Source organism: Eumetopias jubatus, unplaced genomic scaffold (assembly GCF_037043125.1).
Source record: "Eumetopias jubatus isolate StellerSeaLion01/CBP00866 unplaced genomic scaffold, mEumJub1_p1.0 scaffold_17, whole genome shotgun sequence".
Lineage (NCBI taxonomy): Eukaryota > Metazoa > Chordata > Mammalia > Carnivora > Otariidae > Eumetopias > Eumetopias jubatus.
The window spans coordinates 56,758,999-56,780,887 of record NW_028274823.1 but is presented as its reverse complement, the minus strand read 5'-3'; the positions used below and the strand labels follow the sequence as shown (position 1 = coordinate 56,780,887).

The 21,889-nt window shown below is 57.1% G+C and overlaps 1 protein-coding gene across 2 annotated transcripts in view; it reads left to right on the top strand.

Moving 5' to 3' along the window:
- UNC5B (unc-5 netrin receptor B) overlaps positions 1 to 21,889 on the top strand; it is a 77,889-nt gene that overhangs the window by 41,136 nt on the left and 14,864 nt on the right. For both annotated transcript variants that reach the window (XM_028109701.2, XM_028109700.2), the window contains exon 2: positions 19,072 to 19,296. In XM_028109701.2, the coding sequence (XP_027965502.1) occupies positions 19,072 to 19,296 (225 nt within the window). The remainder of the gene's footprint in view (positions 1 to 19,071; positions 19,297 to 21,889) is intronic.

Below are 21,889 nucleotides of genomic sequence, written 5' to 3'. Positions count from 1 at the left end.
TTCCAGGAATAGAAATCAAGGCCCAAAGAAGGAAAAGCACTTGCCCAAGATCCCACAGCTCTAGATGCCGAGATTCTCCCTTGGGTGCACGGGAGCTCTTTCCACTGAGAGCAAGGGCCCTCACCCTCCTGGTGAGTGGGGAGGGGGGGGCCCTCAGCTCCAGGCGGGGCTCCCACCTCTAGGTCTAGGCTAGAGGAATCCATGCATTGCCTCATATTGGCCAAGCGCAGGACGGGAGGCGAGGGCTTGCAGATCCGAAGGGCCTGGAGTGAAGCCCTGGTGCTTTCAAACACTCTTGCTTCATGAGTGTCCAGAAGCCACCCCACATCCCTCCAAACCCAGCCCCGTGGCCCCCAGGACACCTGGCTTCTCACTGAGCTGTGTGGAGGGGCTGGCTTCCCTTGCGCCTTTCCCGGATCCCTCTACTCCAAGCATCCGAGAGAAGCAGGACAAGCGATGTCCTTGGAGAGCGTCCTTTTAGAGGAAGAAGGTCCAGAGAAAGGAAGGGACTTACCCAAGGTCACACAGCTTGGAGCATCCCAAGGAACCTCAGAGAAGTGGGAGGAAGAACCAAAGATGGGCTTTGCCCACCTGGCTCCCACCCATGCCCATCTGCTCCCAGGGTCACCCAGGTCCCCACCCTACCCCAACATTGTCTTTTCTCTTGGGGTTGGTGCCCAGCCAGGCGGGGGATTCACCAGTGGGTAAAGACTTCTTCCCCAGAGACCTAAACATCCAAAGCCCCTCTTCCCCCGCCCCGTCCAAGAACCCGCCAGTCACCAACCTGTCCGAGAGCCAGCTGGAGGATGACAAGGGATAGGCTGAGCCTCGGGGTGGGAAGCTGGGATTGAAATGTCCCAGCCTCACCTCGTGGGCAGGGTGGAGGGAGGGTACGTGCAGCTGTTCATTAGAAAAAGAATCGTGAGTAATCTTAGCCTCCGACAGCCCTTGACAGGTTATAAAGCACTTTCACATCTATAAGCAGAACCTATGGTAAACCCCCGTCTGGAGATTAAGAAACGGAGGCTCCCAGAGGTGAAGTGGTTTGCCTAGGGTCACATAGCCCATTAACGTATGAGTGGGACTTGAACCTATACGAGGTTTCCTGAGCACGCCAGCCAGACCCCGTGCTGGTTACCTTCCCGTAGGTGACTGTTTACCTGAACGGCAGGCCTGGGAGATGCCCGTGGATCTCCCCATTTTATAGAGGAAGAACTTGGGGCATGGAGACGACCTGCGGTGGGGTGCCCCAGCCCCAGTCCAGCCAGGTCAGTGGGCCTGGGCCCTCTGCACCCGCTCTTGACATTAGGGACGGACAGCCCAGGCAGCTGCAGGTCTGCCCATCTTGGATATGGGAACACGGTGCTGGGGAAGACACCTGCAACAGTACGGTTTGGGTTTGAGCCAGCGCCTCCAGGGGACAAACCAACATTTGTCATCGTCCCTTTCGGTGGAGAGAGGTGGGGGGCACCCAGGGTCAGGGGTGGAGGCTCTAGGGCCCTTCCGTGGCCCAGCACAGGGGTGGCCCAGAACTGCTCCCAACCTCCTGCCCAGAGGACGGCTTCTCTGCTTTTGTCAACTGTCTCCAGTACTTGTGTTTCTGTGCCTGAGATCCAGACTCAGTTTGAGAAAGCATACTGGAGATATCCAGTGTTTCTTTCCGGGGGCCCCGCTGTAGGGGCGACAGGCAGAGGCACTCAGCAACCCCCCCACCCCGCCCCTCTCTTTCCTCACAACTCCAGGGAGGAAGTGGCAATAGGTGGAGGCAAGACAGGCAGGCAGGGCCTGGGCGTTTAGAGGCCTCTGATGGCACCGGGTGTGGCCTATAATCCCACTGGCTGGCCGCCCTGTTCCCTAATTAAAGTGTCCTTTTGAAAATGCCCTCCGGTCCAGGCCGAGCAGTGCTGGGAGAGGCAAGCACCTCCCAGAAATCTCAGCAGCTTTCTCACCGCTCCTGGAGGGCCTCTAGGCTCAGGGCCTTTGGTCATCCTGAGGAGGCAGGGGGAGTCACGCACGCTAAAGTGAGGACCCCAGGGTGGTGCCTGTCCCATCATGGTCCCTGTCCTCCCAGACCCACCTTTCTCCACCACCCCTCGCTGAAGTCAGCCGGCTGTCCTGGTCCAAGAGCCTGGAGAGCCCGGATCAAAGGCTCTATTGAAGAGGCTTGTTAGAGCGGGGGATGCCAGGGGCAGAAGAACGGCTGGGGGGAGGTAACCAAGAAGACTGAGTCACCGTGGGCCAATTGTGGTGAGTGGGCAGCGGGTGGCTGGAGCCAGCTTTTCGGGCTGGGAGGAGAGCCCAGCCAGGAGGCCCAGGAAAGGGGTGTGCTGGGAACCCGGGGCCCTGTGCAGAGGTTGCCACTGCTGCACGGGGACCCCTCCACCGGTGAGTACCCTGTTCCTCCGCGGTCCTTTACGAAAGCCCCCTTCAGTCAGAGCAGCGGAGCAGCCAGCCCGGTCAGTGCTGCGGGGGCAGGGCTAGGGAGGGCTCTTGCATATCCGGAGTCTTTGCCACACTGGAGGCCCAGAGCCCGTGGGGCTGTGCTGAGGGTGCAGGGGGAGTGTCCGATGCACACTCGTGGAGGCTGGTCAGGAAGGAGTAAGAGCCACTCCGTTACTGGGCCAAGTCGCCCCAGCTCTCTGGGCTCTGTTTTCCCCTGGGGTTAAGGTGGGGTGAGTGGAGACAGTTCAAATCAGGGATGGTGGAATCTTTTTTTTTCATTGCTTGATCGGTGTGGCTGAGTGTGGTCCCGTGTCGAGAAGGAGTCTGAGGCCCTGTTCAGGCATTGATTGGCGATGTCTGCCACAGCCTCGGGATGGGCCGTGGTGCCATGTGTTTGCGCCTGAACTGGATTTTCTCTACAGCCCTCATACTCTCTACCTTCCCAAGACTCTGAGGTGGACATGGACTTCCTCATCCTGGCTCTGCCTCTGGATCCTGAGAAGCCACTGGAAATTGGTCTCAATTTCTCCATCTCCAAAAGGGGAAGAAGGCCTTCACTGAGCCTCTCAGGCCTTGACTCCCAAAACTCATCTTTTTCAAGGTTACCAAGCCCTTTCCGATGCCGCCCTGTGCAAGGTGGAGTGTGCCTATGCTCCCGAACCTTCTCCCCATGTGGACCTGAGCCCTGGGTTTTCCCTTTCCCTAGTTCTGTGATTTGGGGCAAGTCCGTTGGGCACTGAACCATGGTGGGTAAAGTAGGGACTTCGGTGCCTGTGCCCAGGGAGTCCAGCTGTGCACCCAGAGTGCTCAGCCCCAAGATGCGGTGCTGATGAAAGTGTCGGAAGAGCTGGTTTCTTTGCCCGCTCCTGACCTGGGCTTTGGCTGGAATTTTGATGCAGGTGGGGCAGGGGAGGCTCAAGGAGAGTTTCAAAGCATCGCAGGCCCAGACTTTCGGCTCTCCGCCACGCTCTGCTGTGCCGAAACCACAGGCCCAGCCCGAGCTGTCTTCTCCGTAAACTCCCCAGTCCCTCCCTCTAACCAGCCCCATAAAAAGGGAGCAGGGCAGGAGGGAGTCCGGCTGCAGACTTTGTAATTTGGCTTGGAGGCGGCTCCTGTTCGTTTTAACCAGGCTGTAATTACGGCTGGCACCCGGCACCCCTCATTACTGGAGGCTGGAAGGAGGACTAATTATAGCATGCTGGGTCCCGGCTGGAGTGGTGGGGGGCCAGGCAGAGCTGGGGGCTGCAAGGCCAGCAAACAGCCCTCCGGGTTGGGACCCTGGGTGCCTTCCCCAAGGCTCCTCATTTCTCTTGCTTCCAGAGCCATTCATGGGAAGGGTGGGGCTTAAGTCGAATCGACGCCTCTTCCCAGGGAGAGAACTCAGAGGAGCCCCGGTGGTTCATCCACTCATGCAAAGAGCACTTCTGAAGCACCTACTGTGCGCTGTGCTGGCGCTAGGGGGTCAGCAGTGGGCACACACACGCCATCCAGCCAGGGATGGTGTTCCAGCAGCAAGTGCCAGTGAGGACATCCCACTGCTGAGCACATCTGAGTATGTCCACACTGGGTGGCAAAGAGCCACTGTTCTGAGGCTTCAGTGGCCCCAGTGGCCCCATCCACTCCTCTGGGGCCCCCTCCCCAGCCTCACTTGGCACGGCAGAGGCTCCGGGACCCTGGCCCAGAGCCCACAGAGGGGGTTTGGTGTTGTGATTGCCAGCGTGCATCTGTCCCCTGGGGTGAGACAAGGACCTGGTGGAGACTCAGGCACTGAACAAGGAAATACACAGATGAGCATATAACTGAAAGTGGTGGCGAGGGCAATAAGGAAAAAGAAATGCCCGAGGAAGAGCCAGGGCCCCAGGTAGTCAGGAGGGGCCGGCAGGGCTGGGCTCTCTGAGGAGGTGACCTTTCAGGTGAGACCTCCAGACAGAAGGACTCAGCCCGGTGAGGCGGGGGCGGTGATGAGGCAGCATTCCAGGTATCTCCACTGGAGGCTTGCAGCCTAGGATCTTTCGCTCTGAGGTGTCCCCACACTGGCTGGAAGCATAGACGGCAGTGGGATTTCTCCTGCACGCGGTGCCAAGAGCGCCGGACCGTTGACTGTGGACCTCCAGTCCAGGCCCAGCTCTGCCAGAGTGTTGTGTGACCTTAGGCCAGTCACACCCTCTCTGGGCCTTGTCATCCTCATCTGTCCAGTGGGAGGCCCCCCCGTAGGCCACAGCCCTCCTTCACTGCCACCACCCCTGCGTATTTGAGAAGGCTGTGACCAGCAAATCCTGTTTAAATACCACATTTTGGGGATACCCTGAACTGTAAAGTGCGGACCCTGCAGCCAGGATGGGGGTAGGGGCCAGAGAGCTCGGGCTGAGAACTCTAGGCCGTCCCGTTCTCTCCGCTGAGTTATTAAGAGCCACCCGGAAGCAGACACAAAGGCAATTGTCCTGAGCTGGAGTCAGCCCCTAGCCCCCCAGCTGAGAACAATCAGGGAGGAAAACCAAGGCCATTTGTCCAGCACGGAGTGCGGCAGCGGCTGCGGCTGGGAAAATGCCGAGTATTTCTCATCTAAAATTAGACACCTACTAAACCTTTACGTCAAGGGCAACCTGAAGCTTCTGTTGTTTTGAACTTGTGATCCCAGAGGCCATGGGGGCAGGAGGGTCTCAGGAGAAGCCCGTGACCGTCCCCCCTCTCAGAAAATGCTGAGCCACCCCTTGCACCTTGAGGGTGCCCAGTAAGGAGGAGCAGGCCAGGGGACAGATGGACAGACAGGGGTGTGGGGGAAGGGGTCTGGCTGGCCAGGGTCACCAAGCCCGGGTGGCTGACACAGCTCCGGTTTCCTATTGGAGACATTCTCCCTTCGGCAGCGACACTGTTACTCCCTGGGTTCCGTGAGGGCGCCTAGAAGGAAGTGCAGGAAACATAAATAAGAAAATAAACAAGAAGTAAAAATAAATAAGAAAATAACTCTCCATCCTTCCTGGAGGAAGTAGGCATCTCTCTTTGCTTGTGGGGGACAAGTCCTGCCACTAGGCTCCCAAACCTGGCTTCGAATCTTTCCTCCGCCACCACTTGGTGACTTGGGCAAGCTGCTTACCCTGCTGAGCAACTTCAGGTAAAAAATGAGGGTGGATATCACAGCAACCCCACGGCGCTGTTGGAAAGACAATATAGATGTAGATAGTGACAAATGCTAATAATAAAAACAACACAGCTTATGTTCAATAAGTCCTTTTGATGCGTCACGCACTGCTCTGAGCAGTTTGGGCGTATAATGTGTCTAACCCTTCCGTTTTGCAGATAAGGAAACTGAGGCCCCGAGAGGCTAAGGAACGTGCCAGAACACAAGTGCAGGGGATGGCTGTCATTATCCTTAGTGCCATACACCGGAGCCGATCTAAGCTAAGGTGGCCGGCCCCATGCTGCCATGTGATTCCTTTGGCTCCTTTTGAAAGGTCTCCGGCTGAATCACAGAAGCTCAGGAAAAGGGAGGTGACTCCGTTTAGCACCGTTCTGTGAGCTAGGTGTTTTATATTTCTGTTGGGAGGCAAGAGAGCATAGAGCGGTGGGCCAGCAGCAGCCCCTGGGAACGTGTTAGAAATGCACGTTTTCAGTCCCCACCGTGGACCTGCTGAGGGGGGGCCCGGGGGTGTAGGAGGAAGGCCATGGTGCCCTGGGTTTCTCCACGCCTCCAGGGGATCCTGGCGCATGCTGCAGTTTGAGAACTACCTCCGTGGAGGTTGATGAGTAGGGGCTTAGAGTCGGGGAGATCCAGATATAAGGGCCAACAACCCTGCTCTGTGACCTTGGCCAAGTTACCTAGCCTCTCTGTACCTCAGTTTCCTTACCTACAGCGCCGGGATCCTCATAAGAGTACCTGCCTCAAAGATTATTGGGAGTATTCAGTTGGATGCTGTATGCCCAGTGTTCTACATGGTGTCTGGGAGCGGGCTGGCCTGTAAATGGCCGTTGTTACTGGTTCCCCATGTGACCTGCTATGACTCAAGGCCGTGGGAAAGGGAAGGTGGGTCTGTGTGGCCAGGGAAGCCCATGAATCCCAGCTGGAGTGCCGCTCTCCCTCCAGAGCAACTTAGCAGAACCGACAGTGACCCCACTCTCCTGGGGCTGCAGGGTCCAGGGCAGCTGAGATGGACATCTCCTCCCACCGGGCTCGCTCCCTATCTTTCAGGAGCCTTCAGTGTTAACCAAAGAGACCCATGAACTGCATGAGGCTCTTTTCTCCTCCCCTTTCTCAGGGAAAGAGCAAAGGCGTCTCCAGGGAAACCAGGTTTGAGAATGAGTAGGGAGACAGGGCCGTCTCCAGACCCTGGGCTCTTCGGCTCAGGGCCCTCAGCTGCACGCAGGTGGCCTTGCAGTTTCCGGGAGTGTGTCTTGGCTCTTGTCCTCACCACCTGCGTGTTTTTGAAGGCTCCTTGGAGGCCTCTGGGGAGCCCTGTGCTCCTCATCCATGCCTTTCTCCCCAAGAGGAGTCTCCTGGGGCCAGGCCAGGCAGAGAGCACAGCCCCACCCCCAGGCTCCTGGAGAGAACCCTCCCACCACTGTCCCCAGGTCCCCTGAGCCATCCACATGCCTTAGTGTCATGTCGGACTTGCACACCTCTGGCCCCATCTCTGAGAAGTGAGCACAGTTGGGCTCATGATATTGTGTCCATTTTACAGACAAGCCAAGGCCCCAGGAGGTGAGGCAGCTAACCTCATCACGCAGGAACCATTCTGGTGTTTTCTTTCCACGGAGCCATACCTCCCCCCTACCTCTTTTCCCCCTGACTTCTTTATCCCACTGGAGAAATGCATGGAAGATTGACACGTTGAGGGCTGTTACATAACGGGCTCAGGGCCATGGGACAACTCCCCTGAAGTGATACGGTGGCAGAGCTGAGGTTGACCCAGGTCCTGCTTCCTCTAGGGCCCGTGCTCTTCTCCATGCTGTGTTTCAGGCTCTTTCCTCCCCTCTGCTCTCCCTGGGGCCCAGCTATACCGCCCCTCCCCGGAGAAGAGCCCTGTCATGGTGCATGCGGGTCAGGCACCTGCCCTCTCACACTTCTCTGGCTCCAGCTCAGAGGTCAAGGTGAGCAGGCGGAGCCCTGAGCCAAGGAGGCCCAGGGATTACATCAGCAGGTACAAACAAGGAGGCAGGAGCAGGGCTGGGAGTCCCACGGGGCTGAGGGTGGAGCTCCACCTGCCCCACGCAAGTCTGTTTCCTTCCCCCCTTCCAGCTTGCATCAGCCTTTTATAGCTCCATGTCATCACTGAGTGGGTCATCACTGAGTGGGCCCGGGCAGTGGCTGGGAGGTTGGGGCAGGGTGGGGAGTGGGGAACCTGGCCGGCACCTCGAACCCAGAGGAAAATCCTTGAGCTATTGGTCAAAATGTCAGCCAGGGACCCTGGCAGCCCCAGGAAGGCACAGCCACCATTTCTTACTGCAAAAAAGCAATAAAAAACTTAGAGCACTGGGCTGCCTACCTGGCAAAATAGTTTCACACTTCTGACCCTGATGTTCCCGACAACCCGAGAGGGGCAAAGCAAGTAAAAGTGGCCCCAGGTCCCAGAAGGCAAGAGTGAGGCCCAGAGGGAAGTGGCTCACCCAAGTTTGCTTCACGACCAAATGACAGCACCATGAGTTTCAGCCCGAGAAAAATACAAAGGATTATAGGGACCTGGAGAATGAGCACTCCCTCCAGTAGTCAAGGTGGAAGTAAGTCAAAGCATGCTTCCTGGAGGAGGTGGGCTGGCTCCCCGACTGAGAAGGAGGGAGCTGCAGACAACAGCTGTAGATTTATTTCTGCACTGATGGTGGGTCTGCAGGCAGAGGGACATCATTGTGGGGCTAGGCTGGAGGCAGACGAAGCAGGAGTCTGAGAGTCAAGATGTGGGATCCTTAACCTTGAACTTTGGCAGCAAGCTTCCCATGGGTGTGACTGAAGCTTGGCCAGAGCTCTCCAAGGCCCTACCGTAGGTGTGATCAAGGGGAGATGAGGACGTCTGATGAATGAATGAATGAGTGGGGGTGAGTCCCCGCCCACCACCCTGTCTCCCTTGACATGTGCCTGACCAGCCATATGGGTCTTCCCCCTTGGCCTGTGGCACCTGTCTCCCCACAGCTCCAGCGCTGACTACTCAGCTGTTCACCCAAGGCCAGGACCAGGGTCTTCCCCACCGGTGGAGCCAGAGAGAGGCAAGGGTAAGAGCATTGGGCTGGCTGCCAGGATGCCCACGTTCCAGCCCAGCTTTGCTTCCCACCTGCTCTGTGACCTGAGACCCGTTGCTCTGACCCCTGGGAGCCCAAGTCTCTAAGGTCTGCCTCCCTCAAGGCCCATGGAACCTTGGCCTTGCGGAAGAAGCAGAACAGCAGTATGGGTGAAGACCGGGGATGGACGCCACCTTCCCTCGATCCTGGGGCCTGAGCGCAAACCCAGGTGGATTCCAGGCTCGGAAAAGGACAAGGAGGAGCCCCCGCCCCGCTCCCCTTGTCTTCCATGGCCGGTGCTCTCAGCTTTCTCTTTCTCTGTCCCTCTCCCCCTGACTCACCTCTGCCTCTCTTCCTCTCTCCTGCTTTGTCCCAGGCCCCATTTCACAGATTGGCCAAGGCCAGAGCCCGCCGCCCTTTTTCTCCGGCCCTGCTGTGGTTCCTTTTGTGCGAACGTGATGCCCACATACTGGGGTGGCTGCAGCCACTGACGGGCGGTTTGCCCTTGGACAAGTCATTGCTCCTGTCTGGAAGGAAGGGCTTGGCCTCAGGTCTGAGGGCCCCGTAGCCCAGGGTCTGAGCTGCCTCCTGGTGCCTGCCAGGTGGCCCACAACCAGCACTGGGGCAGGGTCTGGCCAGGCGTGGTGATGGTGCCGAGGGCGGCGGGCAAGGATCATAGCCGATTTTCTGCTTTGCGGTGTGTGGGCGTTTGTCTCCCCTTTGCGAGGAGGGGTTGTTGAGCTCTAAGAACAGGCCTGACCCTGGCCTTCCCAGGAGGGTATGCAGACACCTCGCCTGGAAGGACAGCAGGGACATAAGTACACTGCTGTACCCATGGGCTTGTTCACTCTTCTGGGGGACAGAGACAGGACCCCGGGCATCTTTCTGTCTAGCTCCCAAATGTGCCAAGCCAACCTGATGTCATTGCCTAGTGGCTCCCCACACCAGCCCTGCATCCTGCCGCTTCTCCAGCAACCCGGGATGCTGTGCCGGGGAGGGGGGGGCAGTCAGCCCAGCAGGCCTGTGCCCTGGACGTGTAGAACTGTGCTGAGTGCCACAGAGATGCCTTGTGCATTTGGCTTGTGGTTTCAGTCTTCAGTTAAGGACCTTGCAAGGGAAACAGAATATACACCTGTATATGGTGGCAGTTCAGTAACAAAGTATGTGTCCTGCCTATAAAAGTCCGAGAGGACTGATGTCCTGTGTAAATTCTGGTAAGCTGGGGGGTGGGAATGGGTGGTTTTTATTTTCATTCTTATTTTTTCCTAAATGGTCATCAGAAAAGGCCAAGGGGGTAAAAAAGTGTTTTCATTAGAAGGAAAAGGAGGATTTTTAAAATAAAGTTCCTCCTCCTGCCCCGGGAGTCTAGAGCCCAGTTTCTCTGTGGGCTCTGTTGCTCAGGTGCGGTGGGATTTTGAGGCCAGGCCACACCCTCTCTGCTCTCCGTCCTCTAGGATTTGATGGTCTCTGAGGTTCCGTGGGTTAGCGGTGTCCTATAGGATCGGGTTTCCAAATGGACTGCCTCCCAGGGCTCAGGTCAGCCCAACCTGCGTGCGTCTGTCCCCTCTGGCCACTCCCTCCCCCCTCCACCTGCCACCCCAGGTGTTGGAAGAAGTCCTGCATCCCCAGTAGGCCCAGCTAAACAAGCAAACAGGATTTCCAGGTTCTCCAGGATCTTGCCTTCCAGAGAGCAGACCTGTCCAGACACAGACAGGGAACAATCAAATACAGGAAAAAGGTATTCCAGAGAGAGCTGAACACTGTCAAGAAAAACAGACAAACAAGCAAAACAACAGAAAGCCCCAGGACAATCGGGATGGCATAGGGGAGAGCAGAGGAGGATCGGTGTACACGGGGCGGTCAGGGAGGGCCTCACTTGGGAGGGGCAGGTGGCACTGAAATCTTGGGGACAGAGGGTTGCCTCAGGAGTACAGGGAGATTGGGCGGCGGCGCGCGTGCATTCCAGGAGAGAACAGCAAAGGCCCTGTGGTGGGAATAACGGAGGCACGTTCAAGGGGCAGGAAATACGCCCAGGGGCTTGGAGGTCAGTGAGGATGGGTGAGCCTCTGAAGTCAGAGGGTTGGATGCCGGGTGGGACTTCATTTTAGACGCAAATGGCCGCTGTCCGAAGGTGCAAGCAGGAGAGGGAGATGGATTTCTGTTTCACAGGATGGCCCCACTGCGAGGTGCGCGTATTGCAGGGGGAAGTAGGGTAAGCACCGTGAGGAGGTCCCAGCGGGAGGACATGGGCTTGGGGAGAGAAAGGGAGGCCTCCCTAGTAGGACTGGAGCAACTCAGACGCACCCATCCCAACTCTGAATGGAGAAGAGATGGCCAAATAGAGGGTCCCCTAGGAGCCCGAGCCACGGCCAGTGCCTTAGAGCATTGACATAAACAGTTCTGAGAAAGGAATCTCTGTCCCAGCCTAGTGGCAGGGATCCCGGGGAGAGGGTGGCGGCCTGTGACCGTGGGTGGGGTCTGCATGTGAGCGTGTGTGTGTGTGTGTGTCTCAGTGTGATGTCTTGGGGGCTGCACCAGGCTAGCAACAGGTCCCTCCAGGCTAGGATGGATCTCTGTTTGGCTGGGGCGTCCAGAACAAGTCTGGGACTTGTCAGGCCCACAGAGGTAGGGAGGCCAGGTGCTGGGGTGAGGACGCCAAGACCCTCTTCCCTTCGGCAAGCTAGTGAACTCTGGAGAGACTCTCTTTGCTCATCTGCAAAATGGGCAGGAAAATAGCTGCCCCCCTGCTAATCCCTCAGGGGCATCGTGGGCCAAAGGAGGCCTGTGGTTTAACAAGAAGAGCTTTGGGTTTCTCATTAGCTGTGAGCCTGAGCAAGTCCTTTTATTTCCTTGAGCCTCAGTCTCCTCCTCCGTGAAATGGAACACCTAGTTCACAGGATTATTGTATTGATGATGTTTGTTATCACACTGCATGTTGGTGAAAGGTTATTATCGGGAATGTGATGCATAAGAGGGCTTTGAGCCCCTTGTCTGAGAGAAGAGACGGAAGCAGAATGCCCCCTCCTTAGGGCCCAAGTGTCCAGGCATAGTGACACCCTGGGACCTAGGGCTTGGAAGAGGAGCCAGAAATAAGCCCTAGAGAGGCCCAGGCCGAGGGAGTCCAGTGGCTGAAGGAAAGGTGTGGGAGCAGGGTCTGGTCTCTTGGGTGTGGAATACAGGCTCCCCAGGCACCACTGAGAGTCTGAGGGTAGGCCCAGTAACCATAGTGTGCCTCCTGACTTTGTAAGTCGTGTGGCCCCCAATAAAATGGGGCCCGGCCTTCATTCCAGGAATCGGTGCCTCCCATCAGCTCCTTCACTTGCCCTCACTTGCTCCTGAGTCCTTCCATTTCTCAGGGTCAGCCAGACACCCCCCTTCAGGATGCAAGCTGCTGTCCCAGCTGGCCATCACGGCGAGGCCACTTCCTGTGGCCAGCACAGGAAGTGATGTCATGGGCACAGGCGGGTCTACAGAGGGTGTGGGAAAAGGGCTGTGCAAGGGCCCTCTTTTGTTAGGAGTAACTCAGCGTCCCCCAAGCCTGCCAGCCCCCATTTGTCATCAGTAACGGCCATTGTAACTGCCTCTGAGGGGGGCCCCAGCCTGAACCCCACAGCCGCCAGAAGCCAGGGCCAGATGGAAGAAGGGCTTTGTGTCCAGGGAGGGGTCCTTCCATGGGGGGTTTATGTGTTTTTAAAACATAATAATAAGTGGGCTCCTTCCCCCCCCCACCCTCCACACTCCCCACTGAGCACATCAGCCTCTCAGTGAATGGAAGAGATTTTCCATGCAGTGGGAGGTCAAGTCTGGTGAGAATCAGCCCGCATCCAGGGGCTAGAGAGACTGTGATTGCTGATGATGAATGTGCCCAGGGTGGGGTGATTCTCTCTCCCTCACCTCCCGCCCGCTCCCCTCTTCCCTCCCAGCCCTGCCCCGTAGGCGTGGGCACTGCCTCAACGCCAGCCAGCCCTGGAGACGCATGGCCCTGCTCAGCTACAGATGCCCACCTCCTGCTGCTGAGCCTAGGGGTCTCAGGGCTGGCCTTGTCACCCGCCTGGGGACACAAACCACTGGGTGGGGGTTTCAAGGACCTCCATACCAAACCCCTGCAGCCTCGTGCTGAGGTCTCTGCGCTGGGCAAGACCAGAGGTGGCCCCGGCTGCGATGGGTGGTAATGAGTTTCCATCCCAGGCAGGGGGAATACAGGGACCAGACATTTGCCCCGAGCCCTGCCCTGGCTGTTGTCTACCCTCTTCAGCCCCGAAGCGGAAACTGCACTCTGGTCCGGCTTGGCTATTGATTTGCTGTGTGATGTTGAGTAGTCACTTTCCCTCTCTGAGCTGGTGGAATGTAGGGCTCCAGGCCCCTCTGATTGTGCCTTTCTATGCTTCTGCCTGTTCTCCCCTTTCTTACAAATGGCCCCAAGAGGTAAAACAACCTTCCTGAGGTCTCCGTGGCAGAGTGGGGATTCGAACCCGTCCCTCTCAGGGTCACCATAAGGGAAGCAGAAGCCCTCTGGCTTCCCTGGGTGTCTGGTGATAGTCTCCCTTTCAGAAATGTCTGAACACTAGTTTTAGCTTCTCCCTCCCCTCAGGGGTAGCTCTGGAAAATACAGTTTCTTCACTTTGGTCCTGAAGCTACCTCCTTCACCTCCAAGGGCCTGGCTCCTGCTTATTCTAGTGGCTTAGATGCTGGCACCTCTTAAGCAAGCCCATGGCCTTGACTTCCTCCCTGCCAAGTGGGAGCCTGTGTCCCCACACTGGGCCCTGCCCAGGCCCAGCCCCTGGGAGGGAGCATTCAATCTAGCATAGCTCCTCCTGGCAGGTGGGGATTGGGCCTGGGCTCCCGGCTCTGTTCGGCAGGCTCCACTCCCCTCCTAGGGGCCGGTTACTCGGTCCTGAACACCTTGGGGGACGCCAAGGAAGGTGCAGTGTGCTCCCTGCTCTCCCGAGCAGCCACCAAAACTGCTAAGGAACCTTGGAACTGCTGGAAGCAGGGACGTGCCTGCCAGACCCCACCCTGGTCACCCCTCCTCCCCACATTTTAAGTGGGTTGGGAGCAAAATGGAACCTGTCTGTGAGGAAGCCAGGTTGGTGGTGAGGGGGTGCAAAACTGTGTCTCATGAATATTTGAAAGCAGGGCGAGAAGGCCAGGGAAGGCAGCTCCGTACTCCAGAGGAAACACTCTTCTGTGGAACCTCAGAAGTTAAAATTGTAGCAATGGTTGGAACCTCAGACAGTGAATTTCAGTTGAAAGTAAGAAGGACTTTTCTGTTAGGTCTATTCAAAGGAGAAAAGCAGCGGTGAGTTCCCTGTCCCTGGAGGGATGTGAGTCAAGGTTGGATGGAGTGGCTGAGGGGGTGTTGTACAAGACGGCCCTTACAGTAACCTGTCTCCCTATGAATCCACGTCCACGTGACACCACCCGACAAGAGCCCTCAGGCAGCTGTAGGTAAATTGGAAGTGAGGGTTTGAATGGCGCCCACCAGAGGTCCAACCTGGAGGTGCTGGTTGTCCTGGTGAGCTGAGGCCTGGGGTAGGAGGGCCTGGGCTTGGTTGGGAGAGCCTAGCAGCAAATAGTGCTGTAGGACCACGGTCTGTGCGGGGCCTTTGAGCGAGGATTAACAGTGGCAAAAAAAAGGTGACCACGCTTGAAGGAAATTCGCTTCAGGAATTAAAAACGGACCCAGTGGGATACCGTCCTACACGGACACATTCCACATAAGACACCTTCTAATCTCAACGTGATCAAATCAGAGTAAGACTTGAGAGATTGGTTCCACCAGCTTCTCGGTGTTCGAGATGGGGGCTGTGTGGTCAGAGGAAGGCCAGCGGTGACACCAGTCCCCAGCTGGGGTACAGACCCAGACCTCCTGGCGTTTTCCCGCGTTTGACCGTCTGTGGTTACATCTGTTGGGAGGATGTGCCCTCCTACCCTCATCTTGGGATAGCCAGGCCATTCGTGTATGTGGCTTTTAAAGGCAGGTTGCATTTTAAATGAGTTGTGCTATTAGAAAAATGCACTTGATGTGGGATATTTTCCCGCCAGCTGGAACTCCAGATCCGGATCTGGCCTGGCAGAAGCAGGCTGTCCTCTGCTGGGAGCTCTTCTCAGTGTTGGAGTCTCCTCTGTGAAGACCTGTAGCGAAGCCAGGGTGACAGGTGACGGGGAGAGTTGGCCCTTCCTCCCACCGACAAGGGGACCTTGCCATGGGGCAAGTCCCTGGGTGCCCCAAGTCTTCATCTGGAAAATGGGAAGATAATCCTCACCTTGGGGGTTGTGAGAAGTAAACTGGGCAAAATATTTAAAGTACCTGCCACATAGTGGAAACAAATGCCAATTCTAATTCAGAAGTCAGATTCAGGTACCTGAATGCCCGGATTTGCTCCCTCGCTCTCTGCTGCTTCCTGGCTGTACAGCCCTGCGCCAGTTACTTTGTCTCTCTTGGCCTCTGTTTCCTCGTCTGTAGGAGGGGCATAATAATAAGTTTCCCAAACGGTGTGCCAAAGCACCCCAGGGTGCTGCATGCATTCCCAGGGGTGCTATGGGAAATTGTTCATCTTAGAGGAAAGACAGCTGTGCTGAACAGCTTGCTAGACACTGCCACAACTGTTTGCTCAAGATAGCTTTCGATTTCAACATTGTATCACACGTCTGTCCTTCACACAGCATCCTGTCTTTGCAGAGGTGGGATTTGAGCATTTGGAAGTACTCTGAGACAGACAATGAGGGTGGAGGGGCCAGTCTGATTCCAAGACTTGAGAAGCTGTGCCCAAGCAGTGTGCACACCCCCATGACTAGCCAGTGTGCCTCTTTAGGAATGGAATACGAATCTTATTTTTTCCTCCGATTTATGGGTATTGGGTTTTTTTTATTTTTTTATTCTTATGTTAATCACCATACATTACATCATTAGTTTTTGATGTAGGGTTCCATGATTCATTGTTTGTGCATAACCCCCAGTGCTCCACGCAGAATGTGCCCTCTTTAATACCCATCACCAGGCTAACCCATCCCCCCACCCTCCTCCCCTCTAGAACCCTCAGTTTATTTTTCAGAGTCCATCGTCTCTCATGGTTCGTCTCCCCCTCTGACTTACTTATGGGTATTGTTTTTTCAACAATATGGCTACCAAGTTGTTAGGAAGGACACACACACACACACACACACACGGACACACACACACACACACACAAGCTGTTTGGCTCTAACTATTTAATAAACAGAACCACTAGGAATTTCTTTTGGCCTTGGGATAAAAATTACCAAGACACTAAAGACCAAAGAAGTTTCAGAAGCTGTGTGTGGGTTGATGCGAGCCTCCGAGAGTTCAGAGGAAAGCCTCAGGCAGAGGAAGCCCCCCGGGGACCCTGAAACTCCATCACTCTTCTCCCTCTAGGCTGGCCCTCAGCTGGGATACCTGTGGAGCCTCCCTCAACTTCAAGGGCCCAAGCCAGGGAGAAGTGTTCACTGATGAGGGCAGGAGCCCAGCTTAGCAATTTTATTGAATTTGCATTCACTGAGCACCTACTACATACCTGGCAAGCGTACAGTCTGCTGGTGGTCCGCCTGGGGAGGAATTCTCAGGTCAGACCTAGTCCTTGTCTCCTGGCAACATCTGAATCCAGGACACCCCGGGGGGTGGGGATGTTGCAAGTAGCTACATCGAGAGCTCCCCTGCTCGGCTGGGCCAGAGAGGCACCGATGAGGATCCCCAGCCGCATCCCTGCCAAGGCCAGAGAGGAAGCTTTGTGTCAGGGTGGAGAGGAGAGGTGGGGCCAGGGGCCGCCAGGCTCGGGCCCTGCTGCACTAATGGATGTCTCGTGTTTACTTTCCTCCGCCGCGTCTGCGCCTGCTTTATAAATGAGCCGCATTAGGGTTATAAAACCAAGTCATAAATACAGTCTGCAGTGCCGCAGAGAGCCAAGACAGCCATCACCTGGGGGCTGGGGGCCGCACGGTTAGAAAGGAGAGCTAGCAGGTGCCTGGACCCACAGGCTCCCATGCACCTTCTCTCCCACCCTCCAGAGGGAGGCCTGGTCCCCCCATCTCACGGATGAGGTGCCTGAGGTCAGTAAGGGCGACTTCAGAACCAGCGGTGGCTGCGTCTGAAGTCTGCGCCCTGCCTCACACTCCCCATACCTGAGACTGAAGCAGGGTGCTCGCAGCAGTTGGGGGTGCTTGGAACCTTGCAGGTGCTCTGCTGCCCACATGCCCTCCTGGCTCCACCCGCTCTCAGGCTGCTGGGAGACACTGTCCAGCTCCCTCGGCACTCTTTCATCTTGCCATCAACTGCCCAAGCTCCCAGAGCCTAGGGGCTGCCAGTCTTCTACCTACAAAGAAGGGGTCTCCCTGCCTGACAGAGGGAAGTGGGCATGGAGAAGCCCCAGTATCCTCAGGGCTCTTCCCAGTTTAGCTGCCCACTGGCCGGGGAGCCTCGGTCAGTCATTACCCCACACGGATGGTCTTCAGTTTCAAAACAAGGACTGTTCCAACCTCGCTGACCCTTTAATGAGAGAGCTCTGAGAGTTGTGGGGTCCTGGCTGGTGTCAGGATGTATCAGGATTCTCAGATGCGGGGACACTCACCATGTTACTGAGCTACTCCAGTGGCAGGCCGTGTGGGCAGCATCCCAGATGCCGGGGTCTGCTTATCGGGTTCAAACCTTGGCTCTACCTCTTGCTAGCTCTGTGCACTAGAGCAAGTTGCTTCACCTCTCGGAGCCTCAGTTGCCCCACATATAAGCCAAAGACTAACATAAGTACCTTACAGAGTTGTTGCAAGAGTTAGGTAAGCTGACTGCATACAGTACTAACAACACAGTACCTAATGCGAGGCGAGCATTAGTTGCCATTTTCATGCAACAGCTTTGCACCTACTATGTGCTAGGCCCCTCCTGGGTGTTCATGCTTATCTAGCTCATGTGGTCCTCGAAACAGCCCAGGGGAGGGTGTTTACCTCCCTGCCATCTTCAGAGACGAAGTAACGCGCTGGGAGTTAAAGGGCTATCCTAGGGTCACACAGAACATGCTAGATGGAGCTGGATTCACACCTTCTTGCGGGCTTCCCCTTCGCTCCCGCAGGTCACACACACACACACTCTACCCGGGACGGATCGCCTGGAGCCAGTGACAACCTCTGCGTGTTCTCAGAGCGCCTGAACCCCCCCACCCCCACCCTAAGTCTTAGCAGGAGCTCCTGGTCCATAAAGAGATGGCATGTTTTGTTCATTCTGCTCTTGGAGAACAGTGTCCCCTTGGCCCCTTTGCACCTAGGGGCCAATGCATGGCCCATCATGGCCTCCTGGGTTAGGGGATAAGTGCCTCCTGGGGCCCCACCCCACTTGAGGGATTGGGTTGTGCAACAGTGGCAGGCCATGGCCGGCTGTGAGGGGCTGGGCGGATGCACACCCCTGCAGTTTAATTCATTGTTCCCTCTGGAGCTTAGCCCCCACCGTTTGTCCCAGCCACCTGACTGTTTGGCGCTTGGTGTTGGAAAGTCAATTTTCATAAGTGGATGGTGAACCAATGGGCTGGCCTGGCCTGGTTTCCCTCCCTCCCAGCACTGGTGGTGGCCGGGCCCTCTCCCTTCCTGTTTGTCTCACCTCATGAGGCCCTGTTGTTTCCAGGGAGGCCGATGGGCCAGTGTTCCCCTTTGGCCCCTTGTTGGGGAGGGCGTTGCAGGCACAGCCTAGCTGCGTTCCCAGGCTCTGCAGTTCTCTTGTCTGTTGTTAGGGTGGAGGGTGTGGGTTTGGCTGAGGTGGAAAAGGCTAAGGAGTGGGACAGAGTCACAGCCCAGAGGAGGGGGGGCTCTTCGTAAAGGCTGCTGGGGAGGTGGTCTCCCCCTCCATGCTGCTGCCTGCCTTGGGCATTCTGGAGGAGGAGGCCCTGTGCAGGTGCCAAGCTCCAAGGAATCCAGGCCCGGTGCAGCCACCCACCCCACCGCACCCCACCTCATGCCTCTGTGGGTCCTGGTTTGTCTCTCCACTTGGCACCAGGCTGGCTGGCCGGGGCTGCAAAGGGCAGCTGTGGCTTCAGGGCAGAGCTGGCCTGCTTTGTGCTCCGGCCTCAGCCCCATTCCAGACCTTCACGTCCTGGGGCATCACCGTGGGAAACTGGAGGGAGGCTCAGTAGGTCCAGTGCAGGGGACACTGGGGAGGGCTAGAGGGGCATCCTTGTCCAGACGGATCACTTCAGCTCTCCAGGCCACCCTGACATCTTGATCTGTAAAGAAGTAGAATCGCCCAGTATCAGAGAGCTAGGACTGGCTCCAAAGCACAGGCTCTTAAGAGCTGGGTGGGATGCGGAAGCTGAGGCCCCCAGGAGTGCCAGACCTTGCCCGGGTCAGAGAGGGCATCCCGGCTGGTCTCCAGCTGCCCATCCCCTCCTCCTAGCCTGCAGCCTCACGGAGCCCACCCTCCCTCCACAGGCACGGATTCTGGCAGCGAGGTGCTCCCCGACTCCTTCCCGTCGGCGCCGGCTGAGCCCCTGCCCCACTTCCTGCAGGAGCCCCAGGACGCCTACATCGTGAAGAACAAGCCTGTGGAGCTGCGCTGCCGCGCCTTCCCCGCCACGCAGATCTACTTCAAGTGCAACGGCGAGTGGGTCAGCCAGAATGACCACGTCACGCAGGAGGGCCTGGATGAGGCCACGGGTGAGCCTGCCCCACTCGTCCGGTCACCCCCAAGACACCGGGGCCCAGGGGTGCCAGGGACGCTGGGTCCTGGGCCTGGCTCCACCCTGGGCTCCGTGTGAGACTTCACACAGCCATGGCAGCCCCTGGGCCTCAGTTTCCCCTCTGGGGTTCATCCTGGATCCGTATCTCCCCAACGGTTGACCACATGTCCCCGTCTGATTGGGTTACCAAAGAAAGAGCACCGAATCCTTTCCTCCCCATTTCCAGCTTACATCAGGGAGCAATGGGGAGAGCAACGGGGGTGGGGGGGCAGTGCTAGAGTTCTTACAGGCACGCACGCACATCCAGCGCCTGCTCTGCCCCTTGTATAATGAAGAGGAGCTGCCCTGTCTGCAGCCCTGGCCCCCAGCACATACCCAGAATCCTAGACCATCGTCAGTGTCAGAGGGCCTCTGTGTTTCTGGGGAGTGGTTGTGTCCCCGTTCGTGAGAAGGATGCGTCTCCTCCGTAGAGATCAGCTGTTTTCGGTCAAAAGACGAGGTTGGTATTAGTAAGTAAATAACCATAGAGGTGGTGCCAGGACGTAGCCCGGATCCTGAGAGGAAGATGCAAGCGGGGTCCCGGGCACCCCCAGCAGTGCCCCCGAGGCCAGGTGTGGGCTTCTGTGTCCCTAGGCCCCTCAGGGGGTCCTTTCCAGGGCTCAGGCCAGGGAGCAGGGCCATGCTGCTGCTGGTGGGCTGCAGGTGGCCAGTGTCGGGCAGCCCAGCCAGGCGCGGGTTCCCGGGACCCCTCGCCCCACGGCCCGCCTCCGCTTTGGTCTTGCTGCTACCACCTCTTCCCTCACCCTTCTCTCCCTTCTTTTGGAGCCTTCTCTTGTTTCCTTTTGCCTCTCCCGCCTCTCCATTCCCGCCCCGGTCTCTGTCTGTCTTCCCTTATGTCTGTCTCTCTGTCTCCCCCGCCAACACGCTCTCTCTCACTCTCTCTCCTTTCCCCCTCCTCCAACTTCGTTTTTCTGTGAAAAGCTTGCAGGTTTCAGTACCGCCCAGACTTGAAACCATACCCCAGAATGTACGTAATGCCACTCAACTGTATACGTTAAAATGGCAAGTTTTAGGTTATATATATATTTTACCAACATTTTGAAAGAATTTTAGAAAATGGATTTGGAGTCTCATGCTCCCCCAAGATCTAAAAAATAAAATAAGGGATTTTTAAAAGAGAGAGAAAAGAAACCTACCCCAGCTGCTCCCAGGCCCTGGTTGTGTGACTCTGGGACGTCCGTCACCCTCTCTGAGCCTCACTTCCTCTCCTTGTAAACTGGGACGTTAACGGAAGGTCCCCGTGGGGGTGGAACACGGTGGGGCCTGCGTGGTGTTGAGCATAGTGCCAGGACCCAGCAGGCACTCAGGAAACCCCATTTTTTTCTATTCTCTTTCTGGCTTTTTCTTGGCCTCTTTCCTCTTGAAACCTGTCCTTATTTCTCTGTGGCCCTGAGCCCCTCTGGCCCTGATCGGAGGTCAGTGGTGGGGGTCCAGACCGAGCAAAGGGATGGTGTACCCTGCTGGGGCCTCTCACAAACCCTGTAATTACGAGTAATAGTAACAGCATGGCTCCTTCTCCCCTGCTACCAGGCACGCGAGCCCTGCCAGCCCCCGAAATTGGGGCACTCTGGTCCCCATTAGTGACAAAGAATAGACCGGGTCCTGTGGGCACGCCCTGGGCGGCCGTGTGGCTTGGTTCCTCCTCAGCCTCCTGCTCCCCACCCTGGCACTCTTGGAGGCCCCGAAAGAACAGAGGATGACAGCCGGGGGCCAGAAGAGCCGAGACGAGTCCCCCAGCCACCAGCTCATGCCGGGTCGGGACAAGCCGCCCAAGCCTGGGTGTCCCGGCCCAGACACCACCTGCCAGGTGGCCGCCGTGCCGGAGCGGGGCACACCTGGTGCTGGGGCCCAAGTCTGGGAGACTGAAGGTCCTTGTGCCATGTCTGCTGGTGACCATCAGCACGGTGTTGAGTCCCACTGGGTGATGGTTTGTCTGTCCAGCTGTTGGGGGCTTCTGGATGGATGACCCCCCCTTGTGAGGGACCCCCCCCTTCCAGTTTCACAGCCTGGTGAATGAGGGGCAGGGGGCCCAGCTGTGGTGGCCTGGGCCCCGCCGCATCGCTTGTCGAGCCAGGACTCCGGGCAGCCACTGTGAGCAGGCACAGCCACTCCCCCAGGAGTAGCCTCTTCCCTCCTGATGCTCCCTGATGGCAGACCCCCAGCCCCGCCCCGCTTAGATCCCTGGGATTTTCTTCACTGTCTGGGGTCCCAGTGCAAAGGCCATCCCACCCCATGATCCAGGAGAGCTAAGGCAATGCACTTCACTGGGAGAATAGAGCTTAACCAGGGCAAGACACAGATAGCTGATCTCAACCCTGCTCGCACCTTGAGGTGGGACTGCGGGCCTGCCACCGACCCTCTCTGCGTTCACATGTGGAAGGACCCTGGATGAGATCCACATGACCTTCCAGAGTAGATTTGTATTCAGCCTTGGCTGCGTGCTATGGCAGAGTGATTGTCATGCTGAGTGTGTTACTATGATGAGGGAACCGAGGCTCAGAGAGGCTGAG